The sequence below is a fragment of the Colobus angolensis genome, unplaced genomic scaffold (genome assembly GCF_000951035.1).
Source record: "Colobus angolensis palliatus isolate OR3802 unplaced genomic scaffold, Cang.pa_1.0 Scaffold117, whole genome shotgun sequence".
In the NCBI taxonomy this organism is placed as follows: domain Eukaryota; kingdom Metazoa; phylum Chordata; class Mammalia; order Primates; family Cercopithecidae; genus Colobus; species Colobus angolensis.
In genome coordinates this window covers 5,313,132-5,336,349 of record NW_012112808.1, presented here as the reverse complement: position 1 = coordinate 5,336,349, position 23,218 = coordinate 5,313,132, and the positions used below count along the sequence as shown (strand labels likewise).

Below are 23,218 nucleotides of genomic sequence, written 5' to 3'. Positions count from 1 at the left end.
CCAGGCTGGACTGCAGTGCTTCAATCACGGCTCACTGCAGCCTCCAACTCCTGAACTCAAGCAATCCTCCCACCTCAGCTTCCTGATTAGCTAGGATGACAGGCAAGCGCCACCATGCTCAGCTAATTTTTTTTTTTTTTTTTTTTTTTTTTTGTAGAGATGGGGGTCTCACCATGTTGCCCAGGCTGGTCTCAAACTCTTGGGCTCAAGTGATCCTCTCGCTTCAGCCTCCCAAAGCGCTAGGATTACAGGCGTGAGCCACCACACCTGGCCTAATATATCTCACTTCCTGGTACTGTGGATCCTAAAAGCCGTTTCATAGGTACATTTCTGACCCTTGCTCTCTTTCAGAAGAGAAAGAGAATGCTGAAGACTACCTTTTGGATGTTCTTCTATCACAATTTGGTGTTTCCTGGGTGAATCCTGTCTCTAACTTGATTTTAATCACAGTCTGTGAGTTGAAAGTTCCAAACTGTATGTCCGAGACCTGGCTCCCCAGCTCTAAAGCCACAGATTCGGCAGACCACTGGCATCACCAGTGGCTGCCAACAGGCACCTTAAACACAACACACCTAAAATAGGTGCCATCAGCAACTCCCATCTTCCTCCCTCATCCTTTTGGATGTCTCCTCTTCCAATCTAATCAATCTCCAAGTTGAAATGATTCTATTTCCTTTACATTGTTCAATCCCACTCTTTCCCCTCTGCTCCTAGTACAATTTCTTCCCCGGACTTGTGCAGTCACTTCCTAACAGGCCTATCTGCTTCCAGCCTCACTCCCCAAAGCTGCTAGAGTGCTCTTTATAAACTCTGTGTTTGATAATGTCACTTGTATACTTAAAACCTTTCAGAGGTCCCTCCCACCCCAGGATAAAATCCAAATTCCTCAGGGGTGCATACCAGACCCGATACAATCCAGACCTCCTATTTCTCTAACTTCAGATCTACTCCCTGCCCTCCCACTCCACTTGGCACTCAACACTCCCACCATTCTGCAATTCCTCCATTCCCAAACTCTCCTGTCCTTGCCCCCCAACCCCCAGACAGCATTTGCACTGCTCTTCTCTTGGCTCAGGCAGCCCTCCCCTGCCCTTGCCCCTCATCTCCCTCCCCACTGCCACTTGTCCTTCCAGGTCTGGTCCCAGGCCTCTGAGGGGCCTCCCCTGACCTCCCATCTCCACCCCACACCTGTTCACACTCCTGCCACATGCACCGTGCTGCAGCATAACTGCTCCTATGCTTCTCCCTGAGCCTGTGGCCTCCCTATGACAGGTCCTGGGTCCCTCAAATCTGTGCCCAGTATTTGGTCCAGTGCCTGGCAAAATAAACAGTTTCCCTGGGGGAAGGAACTAGGCACAGTGCCATCAGATGACTGCATCACATTTTCAAGGCCTCTGATGTTCAGGCAGGAAGGTGGACTCTGTGCTACAGTGAGCCACAGTGATAAGAATAAAATGTCGTTTTAGGAAAAGTAAACTGGCAGTGCCACACAGGCACTGTGAAGGATTTTGGAACACAGGGCAGGTGGTGATGAGAGGAGGCCGCCGAGGTGGCAGTGCCCCTTGCTGGTGTGGCTACGAGCAGGACGGCAGATGTGGGAGCACAGGTGGACTCCGTGCATCTGTGTCTGGATTCTGCATCCACAAGTGCTCTGCACAGGCAATCACAGCAGCAGCTGTGGACTGGCACAGGCACCCAGGGAAGGTGGCACAAACAGGTTCCACCCCCAGGTGGGCACCCCAGGCCTGTGAGTATGCCACCCTCCTGCATCTCAATGAATAAAATACAATCTTATTTGCTAACTGATATGGTTTGGCTGTCGCCACCCAAATCTCATCTTGAATTGTAGCTCCCACAATTCCCATGTGGAAACACACAGGTGGAAATTATGGGAGCTACAATTCAAGATGAGGGACCTGGTGGGAGGTAAGTGAATCATGGGGGCAGTTTCCCCCATACTGTTCTCTTCGTAGTGAACGAGCCTCACAAGAGCTGATGGCTTTATAAGGGGACACCCCTTTCACTTGATTTTTTTTTTTTTTGAGACGGAGTCTTGCTCTGTCACCATGTAAGAACTGCCTTTTGCCTTCAACCATGATTGTGAAGCCTCCCCAGCCACGTGGAAATGTGAATCCATTAAACCTCTTTATCTTTATAAACTAGCCAGTCTCAGGTATGTCTTTATCAGCAGCGTGAAAATGCACTAACACACTAACTTTCGTCTCCATCCTAGAAGGCAGCAGATTTAAGGAAGCTATGGATGAACGCCTGTGAAATGAATGAATTCAACCCCAGCAGCTATTCCCTCCTATTCATTGCTGCTTCCCCAAAATGTGGGAAGACGAAGCCAAGCAGGGAAGCTCCTACCTGAATTCTGCCTCCTGAGCTACGGCTCCCGTTCAGAGGACACGTCACCCTCCGCCCCGCTGCTGGCACTGCGGTCTTCTTTTCGGGGAGTGTTTCTTTCCTTGCTTGATTCGGAAGGTCCCTTAGCTCTGGTCTTTTCTTTTCTCTGCTGCTGTTTTTCAAGCTTTGACAGCTGATTAAATAAAAATAAAAAAGAATATTTTACAAACACAAACACATGCCTGTGTATCCCACACACCAGTGACTTCCCAGGTGGGAATCATTGAAAAGGGTTTTTCTGATAACCTGGCAGAACACTGGTTCAGATATACCAAATTATACACGGAATGTTTCTCCAACAGGCACCCGAGTCACTGAAACAAATCATTAGTAATAGGAGTAATCACTCTCAGACTTTTCCCCGACCATAATTCAACCTGGCACACAGCATGAGGGAGTGGCCATGCCACAGCCTTCTTCAACAGCCTTAGAAGAGCTCCATACACGAAGGCTCTTCATCTCTTACTTTTGTCTTTGATAGTTTTCTTCTCATCAAGTTATCTTCTTCTTGCTGTTTTCTTTTGTCTTTTTTTTTTTTTTTTTGAGACAGGGTCTCACTCTGTTGCCCAGGCTGAAGTACAGTGGTGCAATCATGGTTCACTGCAGCCTCAACCTCCTGGGTTCAAGTGATCCTCCCACCTCAACCTCCCAAGTATCTGGGACTACACTGCATGCCAATTTTTCTGTAGAGGCGGGGTTTCACCATGTTGCCCAGGCTGTTCTTGAACTCCTGGGCTCAAGCAATCCACCCACCTCAGCCTCCCAAAATGTTGTGATTACAGGTGTGAGCCACGACACCACACCACTTGTTTTCTAAAGAATGTTCAAAACACGTCACTCTTTGCTGAAGATTACAGAGAAGGCTATGAAACAAAGTGCATTAAGCACAGTGAATACCATCTCAGTTTTCAGTTGGTTTGAGACTGAAGCCACACTCGCCTGCAGCTGAGGCACTGAGTGCTCCCAGCAGGCTGTGTGGTGGCGACACTCAGGGACGCTGGCCACCGGAGCCTTCTCAGGCTCCCACCAGGCCAGCAGGGGACACGCCCCTGATGTCTCACTCAAATGGAACCTGGGCCCACTTCTTCCCTGAATAGTTCTTCAAAGAAAGCATCAGCTGGATGGCTGAAAGAAGCTTCCATCATCTAACACTGAGCAGCAGCCTGGCCACTCCAGGAAAGCCTGCTGAGAAACCCAGCAGAGAAGACTGGCCAAGTTTTGAGCCACAGGATTTTCTTAGACCAAAAAACAAAGAGACAGCAATACCCAGTTTTATCTCCATCCCAGACCAAGTCTGTGAACTTTTTCTAGTTTACATAAAAAGAAGGAAACTTATTGAAGGGCTGACTTCTCCCTGCTGGTCCCTGCCCCACATCCAAGGCACAAAGACGAGTCATTTCCCCCAATCTGCCAGATCATTTCTTCCACTACGAACAGACTTTGAGTTAACCCTTTGAGAGATGAACAACCAACCAGTAGCTCTCAATTGGGTCCAGGAAATCAAATTTATTAATAATTGACTTACAGTAGTGGTCCCCAACCTTTTTGGCACCAGGTACCGGTTTAATAGAACACAATTTTTCCATGAGATGGGGGGACAGAAGAGGGGATGGTTTCAGGATGAAACTGTTCCATCTCAGAGCATCAGGCATTACTGAGATTCTCATAAGAAGCGTTCAGCCTAGATCCCTCACATGCACAGTTCACAATGGGGTTCCCGCTCCTATGAGAATCTAATGCCACTGCTGATCTGACAGGAGGCGGAGCTCAGGCGGTAAGGCTCGCTGATAGGCTGCTCACCTCCTGCTGTGCGGACTGGTTCCTAACAGGCCATGGGAATTAGTACCAGTCCCTGGCCTGGGGGTTTGGGACCCCTGGCTTACTCTTTCCTACTCCCCATATACCTGAAAAGCTGTAGAATACAGCTAAGTTTGGTTAATATGCTAATTAGATTTTGTGAATGAAGACATCACTTCACCTTTGACTCAGCAACTATCCTCCCAGAAAACTCCCCTGGATAAATTTCCACTTGTGTGCACAGTGGGGGCTTCTAACAACATGCACTGTAGTGTCATTTGTATTTGCAAAAACCTAGAAACAACCCAAATGTTAATCAACATTAGGAGGACAGATACATGTAATGTGGTCTGGCCCCTAAAGCAATACTGCACAGCAGATCTACATATATCAAAACAGCCAAGTCTTGGCCAGGGGTGGTGGCTCATGCCTGTAATAGCAGCACTTTGGGAGGCCAAGGTGGGCAACTGCTTGAACTCAGGAGTTTGAGACCAGCCTGGGCAACATAGAGAGACCCTGTCTCTACAAAAACAAAACAAAACAAAAAAGAGTTAGCCAGGTGTGGTGGCATATGCCTGTAGTCCCAGTTACTGGGGAGGCTGAGATGGGAGGATTGCTTGAGCCCAGGGGGTTGAGACAGCAGTAAGCTGTGATCGCGCCACTGCACTCTAACCTGGGTGACAGAGAAAGACTATCTCAAAAAAAAATTTTTTTAATTAAAAAAAAATAGGGAAATCTTGAAAATCATGTTATACAAAACAAATTTAGCTTCAGAAGGCTATATACGGTAGGATTCCACTGACACAAAATAATACTCTATATTGCTAGTGAGCTCATGCAAATACACTATGGCCTGGAAGAATACACGCCAACTTTAATACACTAGTAAACATGGAGGGGAAAGAGGAGAATGGGATCTTAGTGGAATGAATATATACAGGCTTCAAATGTAACTGTCAACTTTATAAGAACAAAACCAGATCTAGAGCAGAGTTGCTAATCAGTGCAGTCCACAAAATGCACGTGACACCTGGACCAGCAAACAGTAAGATGTTCGTGTCAGAATGTAAATCAACACACAGCTTCCTTCATCAGCAAAGTATTGTGAGAGATTTCTTCTCAACTATGAACTCCGTGGTGTAGCTGACTTCATTCTGGCACAAAATGAAGGTTGCAGTGAGCCGAGATCACGCCACGGCACTCCAGCGTGGGTGACAGTGAGTGTGCATACACATGTACACACGTATATAAATACTCAAGAACAGGTCCAAGTTAGATGCTGAGGAAGCGCAATTCTAGTTTTAAAAAGTAAGATGCCCTCTCGGTTTTGTTCTTTGTTTCACCATGGCCTGGTAACAAACAGTTCATGCAGCAGCACTTTAAGTAGGAATGAATGATCTGGAGAAAAGATGACAAAAAGCTAGCATTTTTTAAATCTGGGAAATGGCCACACACAGCTGCTTATTATATAGTTCTCTGTATTATTATTTTTCCATGGACAAATATTTTTCTCTTTACTATTCTGCCACAGGTTACGAGGAATTTCCTGTATCTAAAACAACAGACTTCTTTCCTTTCGTCTCTCTTCTGTTGTTAAAATGCTCTTTCTTTGATGAAATGATAAGGACAGTATGCAGGACTCCTTCTGTCTCGTTCCTTTTCTTGCGAACTGATTTTGGATTCTGCGATGTGGATATACCTATTACTACTAAGCTGTACACTTAAAATGGTTAAGATGGTAAGTTTTATGTGTATTTTACTATAATTTAAAAAATCAAGCAATTTTGGAAATCATGAAGTCAGCAATCCATGCTAGACTCCCCAATTTCTTTTTGTTTTCTATATTCCTGATTCATAAAATCCAAATATCTGGGAATCGGTGTTCTGCAGTAACTTGTGGTAAGCTGCCTTCTGCTGCCAGCAATTGACATTTTATATTCGCATCCATGTGTTCATACTTGTATGTCATACGTGTGTGTAGATGCATGCACTGATACACACATATATAAATACTCATGAACAGGTCCAAGTTGGATGCTGAGAAAGCACAATTTTTAAAAAGCAAGATGCCCTCTCAGTTTTGTTTCTCATCTTCAGAGATAAAACAAACAAACAAACAAACAAACAAACATAAAATGTGAATATCAACAGTCACAAAACTAAATAAACCTCCCCCCTGCTAAGATGTAATCTCGCGCAAAGGCCTTTTTGTGACCCATCCTGTTCTTCACTTTGTACTCTTTTATGCTATTGAGAACGAGATCCAGAGAGGATGATGGGGACTAACCCCAATTAGCACAGCCTTCTGGGGGTTTCTCAGCTCCTCGTGGTGTCATTCGACTCTGTGCTGGGGCAGAGGCACAGACACCACAGATGCAGAAATGTCCATCTGACCTTCCCCCTCCAACCCCGCCCCCTCCCATCGACTGCCAGCTTTTAAATCACATGTGATAACTATTTAAATGACAGGCACAGCCCACATTTCTGCCAGCGATGTAATGCTGACTCTCTTACAGTATTTATCTTAAAACAACCCAACCACATATGGCTCCACGCCGCAAATTCAAGTTCTCTGTGAGAACATTGTGAACTAACCTAATAAATTTAAGCCTTTTCTGGGAAAACTTGGAATCCAATGCAGCCAAAATGTGGAATTTACATCTCAAGGCAAGAAAGCAGCTGGATTTTTTTTTTTAAGGAAACAGATGAGAAAAAAGAAGAAGAAAAGAAACTGGTACTGCATATGGGTTTCAAGCAAAATGTCAACAGCTTTCAAATTAAGAGGAGATACATGTCAAGGAGAATATAAACCACTACAGGTCTGTGAACATACGATCTACAAACACTGAAATAGAGTACTTCTGGGGTTTTGTTTGCTTGCTTGTTTTCAATCAACTGGTAAGAAGGCCCACATTGTAAGGGACAGACTGTCCAAACCATGCTGGCTTTATCGCCTTAGAGAGAAACCCAGCCTTCTGAAAGCAGCCCTGGACACACAGACACCACCGGGCGCCAGGTGATGGTCCTGTGGTCAGCCTGCACCTCTCGCAGTGAAGCTTGGGAACACGGGTGCCAAAAGATGGGGGACTGGAATATGCAGATCCAGACTCGCCCAACTCATGATTAAATCCACTGAAAACATAAGGGATTTTCCTTTTAATTAAGATGCCCAAGCTCTAATTGCACAGTCTAAGAATGAACCAGCTGAACATTAATCTTATAATGTCCGATTTCAGGGCCTGCAAACTTAAATGCCTTGAGAGACCAGCCAGGAAGCAAAATGAGTTAAGTGACCAAGAGGAAGACAATAGGGCAGGGTGGAGCCTGAGGCCACACTGCAGAGGACAAGCTCCACCGAAGGCCTAAGGCCACAATGCAGAGGACAAGCGCCACCTAAGGTAATTTGCACTTTCTTTTCAAACATGTATCTGGAACATAATGTTGATGGGGTGCATGTGTGTCACCTATTAGGGATTCCCACTTAGCATTTCCACCTATGTGACCTTGTTTGCTCTTAACAACCTGATAGCAGTTGAATGATCATCAATGTCCCACAGAGAAGCCACCACCAGCTGCCTACACTGCAGCTACTCATCTTCCCAGCCCCTTCCTCCCTCCCTGCTGGCAGGAGCCTCCTACTTCAGAGGTGGCAATGTCTGGTTCTCCTGTCACATGGCATGTGACACAAACCATAGCCAAGAGGACCTGAGGGGACTGCAGAGGGTCTTCAGAAAAAGGCTTCCCTCCCTAATAAACACAGGTGCAAGGAAACACTGCCTTCTTTCCAATCCTTGGCCACAGTGAGGGGAGGAAACAGAGCTTTGGAATGGTGCAGCTCTCCAAACGAGGAGGGGACATCCAGAGGTGCACAGAAGTCTCTGGAGAGCCCCGGCAGGGTTGAGCCGGCTGAACCAGCTTTCCCATTAGGGGAGGCAACCAGGTTCCTTACCGTTTAAGCCACCCTCATGTTATAAGCCACCCTCATGTAGGTTTGTGGCACTTGCAGTTGAAAGCAGAATCTTTCACCACATGCCCATGGACATAAACAAGACAGAGACACCCAGCAAGGTCATGTGACTTAAGGTTGCAGCCTGCTAGTGGCTGAGGGGGACCACACCCAGGCCTCTAGATGCCAAACCCCGCATTCTTTCCAGGGAGCGACATGACCTTTCTTGCTTAATCTGTTAACTTCACTTAGCAGGTAACTTTTGGGCACTGACTATACCTATTCTAGGTGCCAACAACACAACAGAAAACCAAGCAGAGCCCTGCCTTCCTGAGGCTGACTGTCCACTGGAAAAATAATTGGCAATCCCCACTCACATGAAGCCAGGCCTGCTCTAAGCACTTGATGTGTATTAGGGGTAAAGCAGAGGAACCTGGGGGTGCTTCAAGCCCCCACCATTCTGCCCGGAGCATACAACAAGGCAAGCTGTTGCCCTCTGTAGCCGCACACTTGTCTTCATGGGTAGAAAGGGACCTCAGGGCCATCTCCATTTGCCAAATTAAAGAGAAACTGGTCCTAACCTTGGTCCAGCTCCTCAGTGGACCAAGCTGCTGCTGGACTCAGTTCGTCCATCCTTTTCTGTCCTGATGGCTGAAGAAGTCAGAGGATCAAATATAATTACCGGCAACAGTTTAACTCAACCAGTAACAAGGCTGGCTAAGAGCAGAGTGGGGAAGCCTCAGAAGTGACACGAGCCTAGTGTTGGCTCTCTGATGTCCCTGGCACTTGGCCTCAGGAAAGGGCCCTGTGTGCCTGTAAGTGGCAGTGGGAGAAGCAGATCAGGGCAAGGGAGTGGAGTCTGACCGACCCAGGCCCACCTGCTGACCCAAGGCAGCCCAGGCAGGGGAAGCCCTGCAAATGGGACATGGACACTCAGGACCAAGCCTTCAGGTGATGGCCTAAGAATGCAGTCAGCATCCGTACATCCTAGTGGCGCCACTGGATGGCCAAAGTATGGGGGGGGTCTCTAGGGCAGGCAAGCCCCAACTTTGGGGAGGGCCAACGAAAGCCGTGCTGGGAGTGGGAGTCAGGTCCTAGTTGGGGGTGAGAAGGCAGGGGTACTCCAGGGACTGGCATCACCCGGGTGTTTACTCCTCACTCCCCGGCATACTGTGGCAGATGGCACATGGCAGGACAGTGTGTCTGAGCAGAAAACAACACACAGAGATGACTGAAGACAAAGATGTCAGGGCCACACAGGCAAAGGCAGAAGAACTGACGCCCAGGTGAGAATGGGGCAACAGGAGGGAAGGGCCGAGTGAAGGGCACCCTGGGCAGAACTGAAGCATTCTTGTCGGGAGTGGCAGGGGAGTCGAGGCAACACCGGTGAAAATCATCATCAAAGACTTGGGACAGGACAGGCACGGCAAGGCAGCAGGGCACGCTGGGGCAGAGGCATGTGGCAGGAGCCTGAGCCCCCCATTAACTGAGATGGACACAGTGATGTGGCTCATGTGCTGTGGCACATGCCGGCCACAGATGAATGACTGAAGAAATGAATGGACAGGACAGGGTTTGTTTGCAAGATCAGGCCAGACGATAGCCTCAGAGGGCACAGAGGCTCAAGCTTTTATGCCAGTTGAGTAGGAAAACTGAACAGCTCTTCACTAGCACTCAACGGGCATGGGTGTTGGCAATGGCAGGTGAGGGGCCTGCCTTTGGGGTTGGGGTATCTGTCTCTTAAGCAGGCAGCAGGCCACTGGGAAGAGAAAAACAGAGGCTCTTGGGTGGCCAGTCAAGGTCTGTTTTTCTGTATATGATATGCCTAGGGCAAGGAGAGGGGGTGACTGTGAGGTGCACGTGCCCTGAGAAGTGCAAAGCATCAGATCAACAGGGAATCGCGATCTGCCTCTGTTCCTTCACACACATAGCATCACTCCTGAAGCACCTTTAAAGACAGAGCCCTTCACACTGTGGGATGATCCAGGGTGACGATGACACAGAACATGAAATGAATAAGGAAGTTCAGGCTCCCATGGACACTAATGAGCCAGAGGGCGCACCTTGGTGAATAAACTGGAGAGCTGAGCACTTTGTGTCCAGTTGAACTCTAGGCCGCCTGAAGATTCCACTCACTCCAGGGGAAAATCAGACAAGCTGTGCTGCCTACAACCAGCAGCACTCACCTAGGCTTGAAGGATTCAAACCCAGCCCACAGGAACATGGTGTCTGCTGTTGCCATCACCCCCATATTTCTCTCAGGAACACCCAAGTCTATCAGGCCATTAAGCACTAGATTAAGCTATGAAGGGGTTCTAGAAAACCGATTTATGGGCATGTCCTTTCAGAACACAGGTGCCCAGGAATCCCTGATAGGAAGGATTACTCTAGAGCATGGATGTCCAACCTTTTGGCTTCCCTGGGCCACACTGGAAGAAGAATTGTCTTGGGTCACACATAAAATACACTCACATTAATGATAGTTGATGAACTGCTAAAAAAAAAAAAAAAAAAAGAATCTGTGCATAATTTTCATATCTGCCACCACAGAGAAGCAAAAATGTTCTTACATTCAAAGGGTTTGGACACCGCTGCTCTAGAGTGAGATGGTGATGGTGTCCTAAACTGCCTTCCAACACGATTTTGGGGAATGATGGTGAAAAATTACAGCTTCTCATAGACGTCCTAGTTTATTTCTGTGATAAGTCCCACAAAACCCAACTCAACTCAAGACTCATTCTTTATCTTGAGTCTACAATTTACAAAAAGAGCACCTCCATCCTCAAAGGGCCCAAGCACATAACTTGGAATCTTAAGATCTTTAAAAAGTCTATCTTCACACTCAGGAAATAAATGACCCCTTAGATTGTGACAATCAATGTGTCCCCTTTGGCATTCTGAGAAATCAAGAACAGATATTATAATTTGCAGATTACTTCTGAACACAATAGAGGTGAGGTCAGTTAAATGATAGCCCGCCTCATGCCACCTCCAGGCAGCTGTCAGGCTGGGAGGAACGCCAGGTCTCGGGACTCCTGGACAAGCCTTCAGTCGACCTGGTTCCTTGTAGCGCAAACACCTGCACACGGGCTTCTGGTAATTGCCACAGGTCCAGGACAGCACACCCTGTTTCCATTCTTGCTGGACAATGCCAGGTATGGCCCTATCTTTGAGTTACTTTAATGCTGGTTATTTCCTGCCAGACTACTCTGTCCTGCATATGAGCAAAATCTAATTAGAGAGTGAAGAAAATAACAAAAGAAGAACTCAAACCTCATGAAGTCAGTTACTATGATTTTTACAGATCATAGTGTAGATGGAAAAGTTCTGTTCCAACCAAACCCTTACAAAGATTCCAAAAAAGTCTTATGGTACAAGTCATAAAGATCAAATATCTCCTCTGCAATTACTTTTTAAAATACCACAAGGTAGATTACTCAGCATGCTTGCCCACTCCTGTTGCCCGGCTGATATCAGGAGGAACGGCTAGAACCAGAGGATGCTGTGCAGAGAGGATGTACCCAGCCAGACTCCGCAGAAGTCAAGACATGAATTAAAGGCAAAGGGGTAAATGCCCCCATCCATTAGCCCATTAACTCATGTCAATAGCTTTAGAAATTTATCTCCACAATGCTCACTGTCCTAAGTGTCCATCAACTACCACCAGTAACAAATGCTCTGATTTTTGTCAAGTCACTTATACCATGCTGTGTGATCATTCTGTCATCCTGGAGATAAACACAACCAGCTGTCATTTGGTATTTGCTTAGTTGAATAATGAAGAATTTCAAGACAATGTAAGAGTAAAGCATGCTGTGGAACACAGAAAAATTAAATTAACAATGTACCCCCTTGGGTCTAGGCTGTTTCTCTGAACTTCATCATGCCTCAGTGTGCTCTGCTAGGTTATAGAAACTTCTGGAAGGCAACTTTCCACCACTACTGTCCAGATGCAATAAAGCCCAAAAAGGGGCACAGCAGCCTGAGACATCTTCAGGAATGGATTATCATGAGAATGATGGAGACTTACACTCAAATTCAGGGAGAGGACATCGCCATTGGCCAGCACGATGGCCATGTGTCAACTTTGTATAGATTCATTTTTCCCCTCAGAATTGGGACAGCTCTTGAACTGAAATCCCACAAGACTGTGACCTCTGGCTTCTCCATTTCTTTCTGCTACTTACAGGCCTGGTGGCAGAGGGTGGGATGGGGAAAGAAGGAGGAGGCAACCTGCAGTGAGCAAATGACATTTACTGGTAAAAATTTGAGGATAGGAGTCTGAATCTAATGTGGCATTTTACAAGATCGGTAGAGACCTACATCCATACATTATCTCTAGCTGATACAGACATACTTAAAACGTAATTGGAATTTATATGTGAATAATTTGTTTTCTCAAACTGCAGCTTAATATAATTTCATATTATGTGATAATTCTGAAAGCTTTTTTTTTTAAAAAAAAGTCCTTGTGTAATGGAAAACCCAACAGAATATTAAGAGAGGATGCTGGATGTTTCCATAACACACAGTGTAGAGTGCCATTATGTCAGTGGTGGCATTGCATTATTTTTAAATCGACTGGTTGCTTAATAAAAACATTATGAAGCAAAGTGCACACATGGTACCTAATTTTCATACACTATTAACTCTACTTGAGGTTTTTGTAGAATTTTTTTTAATCAAGCAAGCAGGCATCTGTCCCCATCTGAAATCGTGCAAGCTAATTTTATTTTCTAATTCCCCATTGTTTAAAAGAACCCTTTTAAGTATGCAAAAATAAGAAAAGGGACAGTTCAGTTGCCTTTCTATTATTCTCATTACTCTGACTTAGCTAAGTCTCTTTGGTCTACTCCTTCCCTGCAGGGGACATGGTGCAACAGCTCCAGCCTTCAGGACCTAGTCGTTGCTTGTTTCAGGCCATAGTGGGATGGGAGAGGCTAGCAGTCAACCCAAGAGTATTTCCCTATCAGTGTAGCTGCCCTCAAATCCTCCCTGCTAGCTCCCCACCGCAGACACTGCCAGAGCCCACTGTGTCCCCCAGCCCAGCGGTCACCTGCAGCCTCCATGGACAACTGACCTGCAAGTCCATGGCCTCCTACCTGAGCACCTGCCCCTTTCTGCTTAAGGACACCATGTGGCCACAGGCGGGCACAAGGCCTGAGTATAGGGCAGGCCACAAGTGTCTGGAAGTGAAGGACTCTAGAAGTGGTCCTCAGCCACTGAGAAATGAGACACAGGGTATTAAGAACCCCACCCTCCTCCCGCCCACCGAGTCTACTGAGATGTGTCCCATACAGTCCTCCTGAGGACACCTGGGATGGTTAACATGCTTAGGCTTTCCTCCCCCGGCCTCCCTTCTGAGTCCTCTCTTCCTTCATGGGAGGACCTCCTAGAACAAACCACCTGTACACCTAAATCCTTTTACTTGGAGACCTAAACCACAAGCATTTTAAATGCTTTGAAAAAACCCACATGTTAACATGAGAATTCGTTATGTGTAACTTGCTATCTAGCCCTCTCTTAACCAGAGGCCTACGTTGGTTTACGTGTCTGCACACTGGAAGGCCGTGGCAGACGTTCAGGATTACTCCCCACCCTGCAAGGCACTGAAAGAGGCTGGAATGGGAAGGAATGATCAAGCAAATTTGAGTATAATTTTGTCACATTTTTATTGTATATGCTAATTCTTTGAAAACCAGTACTCCATATGTATGACAAACGATATATTCTAGTAGCCAGGGTTTTGTATTATGTTGCTGTCCATTCCCTAACCCTACTGGGGAACAAGGTGTCGACTGCACCTCTAACACTCCCAGTGCTGAAATCGCCTTTGCTTCACCACACCTATGTCCTGGGTTTTCCCTTCAATAGGGCTAATGGTAAAATGTCAAAGAGAGGACAGAAGTAACCATTTCCCTTTCCACTGAAGGAGATGCACTGACCATGCCCCCATGTACTCCTGGCCTGTGTACCTTTACCATTTTGTAGGCCATAAACTATTAGAAGGCAAAAGTAATCGACACCCTATTGATTCTACATCCACTTTAGACTTTAGTCAACATCTAGTATCCTGTTGGCACATGTCTGGTTAATAATCATGAACTGTAACAAAGTTTAAGGAGGCACTTAAGCAATTTCAGTGTTGGTATTTCAATGCATAATTGGTAACAAAACTGTTCATGAGCATTTTAAACTAACAGTGTTCTTTAAATGACTCAAATGTTTCTTCAATTTACTAGAGTCTTAAGAAAAAGAGAACCCTTTTTTCCTCTCCCACTTGGTCTATACCTTGTATAAATGCCAAGCAAGCAGATTTGGAACAGTGAAGAATTATTGTACAAAATAACAATAAAACAAGAGAGGAAGACTTGGAACCCAGAAGAGCAGTAGACATGACCTGGGAGAGAGGTGGAGACCAAATTTGGGCAAGACGTGAGCTCAGCAGCCAGGACAGCAAGTGGCCCACACGGGAGCTAGTCAGGCTTCCAGAGAGTGGGCTCCACAGAGGGGCACTGGAGCGAAGGCCTGGGAAACAGAGGCCTGGGAGCAGGAGGAGTAAAGAAAGTACTTTCTACAAGGCTTCAAGGAGAATTAGAGAAGAACACACTCCCAGAAAAGCAAAAAGCTGAACAACAGCAATAAAGATGATAGGATACAACGCAGCTTTGTGGTGTCTAACAGAGAGTTCAGACAATAAATATTGCTTATTGAATCAATTAAAAATAATGACATAGGCCGGGCACGGTGGCTCAAGCCTGTAATCCCAACACTTTGGGAGGCCGAGACGGGCGGATCACGAGGTCAGGAGATCGAGACCATCCTGGCTAACACGGTGAAACTCCGTCTCTACTAAAAAATACAAAAATCTAGCCGGGCGAGGTGGCGGGCGCCTGTAGTCCCAGCTACTCGGGAGGCTGAGGCAGGAGAATGGCGTAAGCCCGGGAGGCGGAGCTTGCAGTGAGCTGAGATCCGGCCACTGCACTCCAGCCCCAGCAACAGAGCGAGACTCCGTCTCAAAAAAAAAAATGACATAACAATGATAGAAGAGGGAAAGTAGTAGGGACTGAAAAGTGTTGAGTCTTCATCTATATAGTCTACATAGCAGCATGAAAAAATAATTTCAAATTTTAATCAAGAAATAGCAAAAGTTCATTATTTAGGAATACAGAAAAAATACATAAAGAAATTGCTCAAAATATGTTCAAATCGGTTGCTTGTGGATAAGAGGACAAGGATTGAGAACAGGCAGAGAGTGTTATTTTTCATTATACGCCTTCAGGTATTATGTGATGTTGAATTATGTTCATAATACTTTAATAAACAACTTAAATTGATTGGAGAAAGAAAGCACACACAGTGGATGTGGTTAACAACAGATCAAGTTCTACAGAAAACAAAACTAATGATTCAGAAAAATCAGTTCATGTCATTTTTCTGATACCCAGAGGAAAAAATGATAAGCAGAAAGCAGAAACTGGGAAATTCAACACAGGAAATCCAGTCATCTGTAGGACAGGACCTGTAAAAGGAGGGAGCGGAGCAGATACAGAAAAGCCAATAAGAAAATACATTACAGAAGGGCAACAATCCTTCATCTCATGGGCTAACGAAATGCTCAGCATATAAGGGAAGGACCGACCCTTAGGGAAATTGAAGAAAGGAGATCCATACCAAGGATCAACACCAAGTGGTGTTCCCTTCAACACCACTAAATGCCAGTGGACAGCCACGACGGTAAGACACTGACAAACTACGTGTTGGGTGAATAAAAGACTGCATGACAACAGAGGAATGGATGTAGAGAAGTAAGGAACTCAGTCAACCAAACATCAGGACAGGACAATGTCAACAGAGTCTGAGAGTAAAAGATGGTGACCCAAATATTCTATGTCAACCAAGACATTCCAAAACATGCAAATATTCAGAAAATATAACATCATTCCCATCCTTAAAAAATAAATGAATAAATGACTCATAAAAGAGTTCCAGCCTCTTGAGAATAATAAAGGAAATTATGTTAAGTAATGTAACCAGTAAAATAAGTTATACAAATGCCAAAACTAATTCTTGAATGAGAAAATATAAAATGCAAACAAGAAGGTAATCAAGCTTATCTAGATCTAAAATCCAGATTCACAATCAATTTAAAAATTGTGAATAAATGCAAATGCCTAATGAGCTTGTGGAAAAGAAGAGCTCAACTTTATTAGCAATTAAGTTGATACAAATACAAACAATGAGATATAATTTATGATTCATGAAATGGATAGGGATTAAACAATTACAATACTCAGCCTTTGCAAGGGTTTGAGGAAAGGAACATTTTATGTTGGTGATAAGGAGTATAAATTTGGGCCTTGGGAACGCAATTTGGCAATGCATAGTTTAAAGCACTAAGTATATGCTTGTTATGACCCAGCACTCACACCCCTTGGGATTTATCTTGTGGAAAATAACTGGCTATTAAGCACAAAGATACATGCAAAAGGATGTTCACTGCACTGGTTTTTACAATAGTAAAAACTGTGAAACAATTTAAATGCCAATAAAAAGAGAGTTCTTTAAAGTATGACATATTCTGTACAGACTGATTTACCATTTGAGGTGCTGATATGGAAAATAAATGGCTGCAGTAATCAAAAACCACAATTCCCATCTCTTCATCATTAAAAAACGTATATTTTGGGGAAGAGTACAACAGCCAGCTCCGAGGGACTGTTTGGCAGTGGAGCAGGTAGAAACGGGAGAGCACACACAGGCCACACCTAGAAGAAAAGACACAGGCAAAAGGACAGCACTGGAGGAAGGGCTCAAATACGAAGTCCAGGCCACCTGCCTAGGGACACCGACATGCTCTAGAAGCCACTGAGAGAGAGAAGGAAGGAGGGGGTTGATGAACATAGGGGCAGGACAGCGGTCATCCCTGGGCAGGGGCGGGCTATGCAGGGAGGCGGCAGGAAGGCCCTGGGTATGGAAGTCGCTCTGCTTCTCAGGCTGGGAGGCAGCGCCTAGGCTGTTTGTGTTGTCGTTATGCTTTTGACTCATGTGTATTACAGATACTCCTTTTCAGCTATCAAATATTACATAATACATTTTTTAAAGCACAGAAGTGATGACACTTCATTTTTAGTCACGGCTTTGCGCAAAGGGTTCTAATATATGACTGGCTTTTCCACAGAATATCTGAAGAGGAAAAAAAACCACTATTGATCACAAATGTACAATTCTCCAGTATGCAGCTTGTCAGAGAAAATGAAGTGCTCTTCAAAGGTATTATTATGACACTTCTGCAAATTTAATTGAAATCTCAACTCTGAATACCCCGGGGCCATGGTTGAGCCTGTTCAGTTTCAGGATCTCAACAGTAGCTCACAAAGAACCAGAAATCAAACGTGTTATCATTGCCATTTACTTCTGAAAAGAAATGTTAGCAAACCACGACAAAACTCTTGTGAACTCTATTGCTGTAGAAGAAAATGAATCTATAAAAGCCTTAGCCATGAGGCGGAAGGATCACTTGAGCCCAGGAGTTCAAGACCAGCCTGGGCAACATGGCAAAACCCCGTCTCTACAAAAAATACAAAAATTCACCAGACGTGGTGGCACACGCCTGTAGTCTCAGCCACTTGAGGGGCTGAGGCAGGAGGGTGGTTTGAGCCCAGGAAGTCAAGGCTGCAGTGAGCCATGACTGCACCACTGCACTCTGTAGCCTGGGCAACAGAGTGAGACTCTGTCTTAATCAATCAAGCAAGCAAGCAAGCATTGGCCATAGGTTTGGTACAAATAAAACCCAGCTCCCAGGTATCTTTGTCATTAGCCTCAATTCAGTTTCAGGATGCTGTCAGGAACTGTCACTCCTGGGAGGAAGTTTGCTAACAATGAAATTGGAGAATGCATGCAATGCTTAGAGCCATCTTACTATTTTTATTCTCCTGCCTCAAAATATACCTGTCACCAGACAGAACCGGGGGACCCAGGCAGAGGCTTTTCCTGCCGCAAGAGCACTGCTTTGTGCTCTGAGAAAGCCCTGCTGCTAGCCTCAACAGCTGCTCTTGTGAGTTTCCTATGCAAATGAGGCCTCAAAAAGATCTAACAACCTTAGGGCCACATCCCTTTGGTTATTCCACTTCCCCTACTTACAGATTCCTACATCCAGACACCGAAATAGGACTGAGGAGCAACGACCTATTTGGAAGTGAGGCTGGTCCTGGGAGCAACAGCAGCAGATCTCCAGGGAGCTGTCAGAATGCAGACTACCAGGCTCCACCCAGACCTGCAGAACCACAATCTGCGTTCTGACAGATCCCCATGGGACTCCTGTGCACCTTGAACTTTGGGAAGCGCTGGGCTAGAGGGCTTATTTTAAACTGAGGTTTCATAGGGAGCACGGTTTTCAGTCAGAGTTCAAGTGGCTTTGAAGATGGGCTGACTCTCATCCCCTAGTCAGACTTTGCTGCGCCACTGACCAGAAGCCAAACTCAGGATGACGGCCTCGCCCTATTCCCTACACTCCAGGGGACCTTTTAGCTAGCCCATTCCCCAGGCAGGGCCCTCTTGCCGGCTGAAGGGTCACCAGCAGCCAGCAAGTAGAAAAGGCGAGCCAAGGAGGCAGGAAGGCCAGGAGGGGCTGACAGGCTCCAAGTCCATGAAGGAGCTGAATACAAATCCCTCCAGGGTCCTACCCATGCCCCTCCCATCCCCTATCCCACACACTCACAATGTTCCTATCACTGCTGCCTTTTCCTTTGGCCTCTTCTCACCTAAGCTTCCTGGAACCCCCTTTCCACAGTGAACAAACCATCTTCTCCATCAGCCTCCCCTCTGCTTCACCCTAGGCCGCCTCTCCCACAAACACCCATCCACCGCTGGGTGGGTGAATGAAGTCCACATGATGGAAGATTACATGGAAATAAGGACTGAAGTGCTGACACGTGCCACGGCACGGACAAACGCCAAAGATGCTCCGCTCTGTGAAAGAAGCCATGCACAAAGGTCACATACTGTGTGTCCTCCTTGACAGGGAATGCCCCCAGTAGGGAAATCTACAGCTCAGGGCTGCAGAGGATGGGGGGAAGGAGAGGGTGACAGCTAAAAACAGGGGTCTTTTCATGGTGATGATTGCTCAACTCTGCGAATGAACTACAGGTCATGAATTGTGTACTTCACATGTATGGACTGTGTGGCATGTGAATATCTCACTAAAACTCATGACAGAGTAACGTCTCTCCCCACCCAGATCCCTTCCAGGGCTGCCCTCCCCTTCAGGAAAGTCCTCCCAGACCTAGCCTCAAACAGCCCCGCCAGTCTCGTCATCCACTTCCTCTCGCCTTGCATTTTACCCTCCAGGAATTCCAAACCCTCCCCAGCCCCACCACATCATCCTGTTTCCTGCCCAGGCCTACGTTCATGCCTGGGGCTTCTGAGCCACCTCATGCTGGTCTTCTCTCAGGGCTGGGCTGAGGCTGCCCTCCAGGTTCCCACGACACAACACCTCACCCCTGGCAGCCATGGGGGAATCCACATTCTGTCATGCAGCTCCAGAGCTCAGGCAGGCCCCTCTGCTGCCACCCATGGGGCCTGCCCAGGCCTCCAGGCATGCAGCCAAGTCCCAGGTCCTACAGCTGCTACCTCACCACAGCACCTGCCACGAACTGCTCTGTCACTCTGCTCATTCCCCGTGGCCATGGGTCCCAGCACCCAAGAGTCCACCTGTCCTCACAGGCTCTCAGCCAGCCAAGGCCAACAGGTGCCTGGAATGCAAAGATGGCAACTCTTCAACTGTCTCCAGCATTCCACTTCCCCTCTCTGGGAAAGATAAAGTCACACACAAAATAAAAAAAATTTAATGAATACAAATTTCACAGAGGTGTCACTGCCCACACACCATGGTGGGAGGCACCAGTCTGCCTACCTGCCCACTCTGCCCCACCTTCTTCTTTGCTCATGGAACTCCTCTTTAGTGGATCATTCTCCACCCAGCCAGGTCCTTCCTGCAGGCGCCAGTCTAAACCATCACAGAGCTCATGGGGCTTTCCTCTTGCCGGTGTTGGCTGAGACAAAGTACGTGATGGAATTCTGGCCAATGAACATGAGAGGAAGTTTGCCAGGGGCTTCCAGGAAAGTCTTAAAAGGGGGCAAGAGATAGGAACATTCCCTTTTCTGCCTTTGAATATTGTTGTGTGTCTCCACGCAGTGCCTGGAAATGTGGTGGTGACTCTAGGACCATGAGGAAAGCCAACACACTTAGAAAAGTAAATGGAAAACCGAAGGGGTCTGAACCCTTGAGGACACTACTGAGTCACTCAATTGACAGAGCCTGACTTCTTGCACTTGGTTATGTGATCTAATACATGTCCTTATCATTTAGGCCAGTTTATCTTTTGATACCTGTAGCAAAAATATCTGAACTCATAGAATCATTAAGTGTATGAAGCAATAGGTTAAAATCCTTTTCCTCTACAATGGAGCTGCAGCACACATGAATCTGAGGTATGTAAATTCACCTGTAACAATCTCTTGTGCTACTAAATAATTCTCAAATAGATTATTACACACTGCACCAACAGAATTACATATACAAAACCAAGTGTACTGTAATGTGGATATCAGAGCTGGCTGCAGAAAATAATCTGCTTGGAATACGATCATTTGTTCCTGTGATCAGGCTAGCCATGGGCTCTATTCCACAAATTAAAATTTTAGAAACACAGAATTCCTTGGAACATTCCTGCTTTTGTAAATGCCTCGGACAGGCAGTATAGGTAAGACTGGCTAAGGTTCCTGAAATATACTTATTACTATCATTAGCCTCTATCTCACTGGTATGGAGCCAAGTAGCAGGGCCAACAATAGCCAAGATGAGCACAATGGCACCAAAGCATCTAATGTAGGGGCTCTAGACTGGAGGCGACTTAGCACTCCTCCCGTCTCCTGCCTTCCCCTGCCCCTCTAGACACTGGCAGTCTCTGGAGATATTTTTGGTTGCCACAGCTGTTGGCGGACACTACTGGTACCCAGTGGGCAGAGGCCAGAGATGCTGCTGAGCATCCAACAATGCACAAGACAGCCCCTTACAATAAAGAACGATCTGCCCCAGAATGGCAAGAGTTGTGAGGCTGAGACACTCTGGTCTAAAGTGATATGACTCTTTCCACAAGCCAGACGCACACAAAACTTCTTTTCATCAATTGAATAATGAAATCTTCTGTATTTATTTAGATGTTGTTTCTATGTGTTTTGACTTTTTTTTGTCTTTTTTCCCTCTCTTATGGTGCTAACTTTTCTATGTGTTTTAGGTCCAGAAAAATAAGACAGCGTGTTCAGATTTTCAGAGAAACTGATAGATAAATTTGGGGCATGCTCTAAATCTGCTGTGTCTGAATTATGATTTGCAAAGCACCAGCCTGCCATTTACCTGATACTTCTACACTGAAGACAGTCCATTCCTTAAAACCATGTTTTGCAGCCCCAGCAGGTCCACCTACCTGCTATGATGTCTTTTATTTCACTCAGCAGGGAAACTGAGTGTGCCCATGATGAACAAGCATAGTCCCCAATAATACAGCTGGATAGTTCATACTCTAGTCACAAAATTGATGCAAATGGTGAATGACTCAATAAAAAACACATTCCATCTAAGCCAAATGAACCCAACATAAGACTGTAAATCTCCATCAGCCAGGCATCAACTCAAGAAAAGCTATCAAACACGATGCAGTATCTTAATAAATGTGAACATAAAATCTATCCCCTCCCGCCTCCACAACCATCTTAGTCTCCTTTACTTAAAGTGCAGATGTCCAATTCCATATGCATTGCTCCACTTGGCCCTTGTTGTGCGATCTCTGCCTTTTCAACACTGGCTCCTAGCCAAGTGGCCCAGGCAAGTTAGGATTCTGCACAATGCAGAGTGCCTGGTACCACCAGATGGGCAGGGCCCAACTCCCAGGAACCCCATGCCTACAGACTGTGGTGCCAACTACATCTACTGGGGCTGTGAGAACATGCAGCCATGCCAAAGCAAAGGGCATAGGGAAAAGAGAGTGGGGGGTGAGGTCTGAACTTGGACAGCATGTACACTCAAGGAGCCACGAAATCAGATGGGCCTGAGGAGTCCAGCCCACCCCCAGTGGTGGCTAGCACAGGCTGACTGGCATCCAGAGCCTGGCTAACCTATGTGGGTCAGAGGAAAACACTGCCAAGGTCCTCATGGAGCCCCAGGGTTGCCCTGACTTAATTCTGGAGAGTGGCCTGAAGAGACTGATGGTTCTCATCTCCCACACTGCACAGACCCAGGTGTGACCCAGCCACCTGTCCTCTTCTAGGACAGAGCGCAGGGCTGGGGCTGAAGGAGGAATGCCACTGACTACCCAGCCCCCACAGCCTCCCATCTCTGTCTCCACAACCACTCCAAAACACCTTCACAGTCTGTAGAATGTTTCTAAAATAAAACTTAAAATAGGAAACAAGCCTGGCTTTGAAAGTGGGAGGAAAAAAAAACTTCCCACAAGAAAACGACCAGGCCCAGACGGTTTTACGGACACATTCTACCAACATTCAAAGAACACATCGTTCTAAGCAGATATGTTCTTCCAAAGCAACAGAAAAAAGAAAGAGATCCTCCCAACTCATTAATTTTATGAGGATAATATTAATTCAATTACAAAACTAGATAGCAACAGAACAAAAAAGGAAAATAATAATCTAAGCTCACTTCTACATAGATACAAAACTCCTAAACAAAGTATTAACAAACTAAAATCTGGCAAAATGATGATATACTATGACCAAATCTGACTTTTGCCAAGAAATGCAAAGAGAGTTTAACATTAGAAAATTAAACACTACATCAACAAGTGAAGAGGGAGGAGAACCATGTGGCTGCCTGAACAAATGAGCATCACTCAGTAGCCACACATGCTAAATGCCCTCAAGAAACTAGGACAGAAAAAAAGAACTTGCTCAAACCTGGTAAAAAAGGATTTATTGAAACAAAATAAACTTACAGCAGTCACCATCTGGATGGTGAAACAATAGAAGCATTGTCTCTAAAATTAGGACAGTCTG

The 23,218-nt window shown here is 46.0% G+C and overlaps 1 protein-coding gene across 1 annotated transcript in view; it reads right to left on the bottom strand.

The window, feature by feature from the left end:
• Window positions 1-2,299: 2,299 nt before the first annotated feature.
• DTD1 (D-tyrosyl-tRNA deacylase 1) overlaps window positions 2,300-23,218 on the bottom strand; it is a 124,404-nt gene continuing 103,485 nt past the window's right edge. Inside the window, exon 3 of the mRNA XM_011963600.1 lies at window positions 2,300-2,539. Within this exon, the coding sequence (XP_011818990.1) occupies window positions 2,387-2,539 (153 nt within the window). The 3' untranslated portion in view covers window positions 2,300-2,386. The remainder of the gene's footprint in view (window positions 2,540-23,218) is intronic.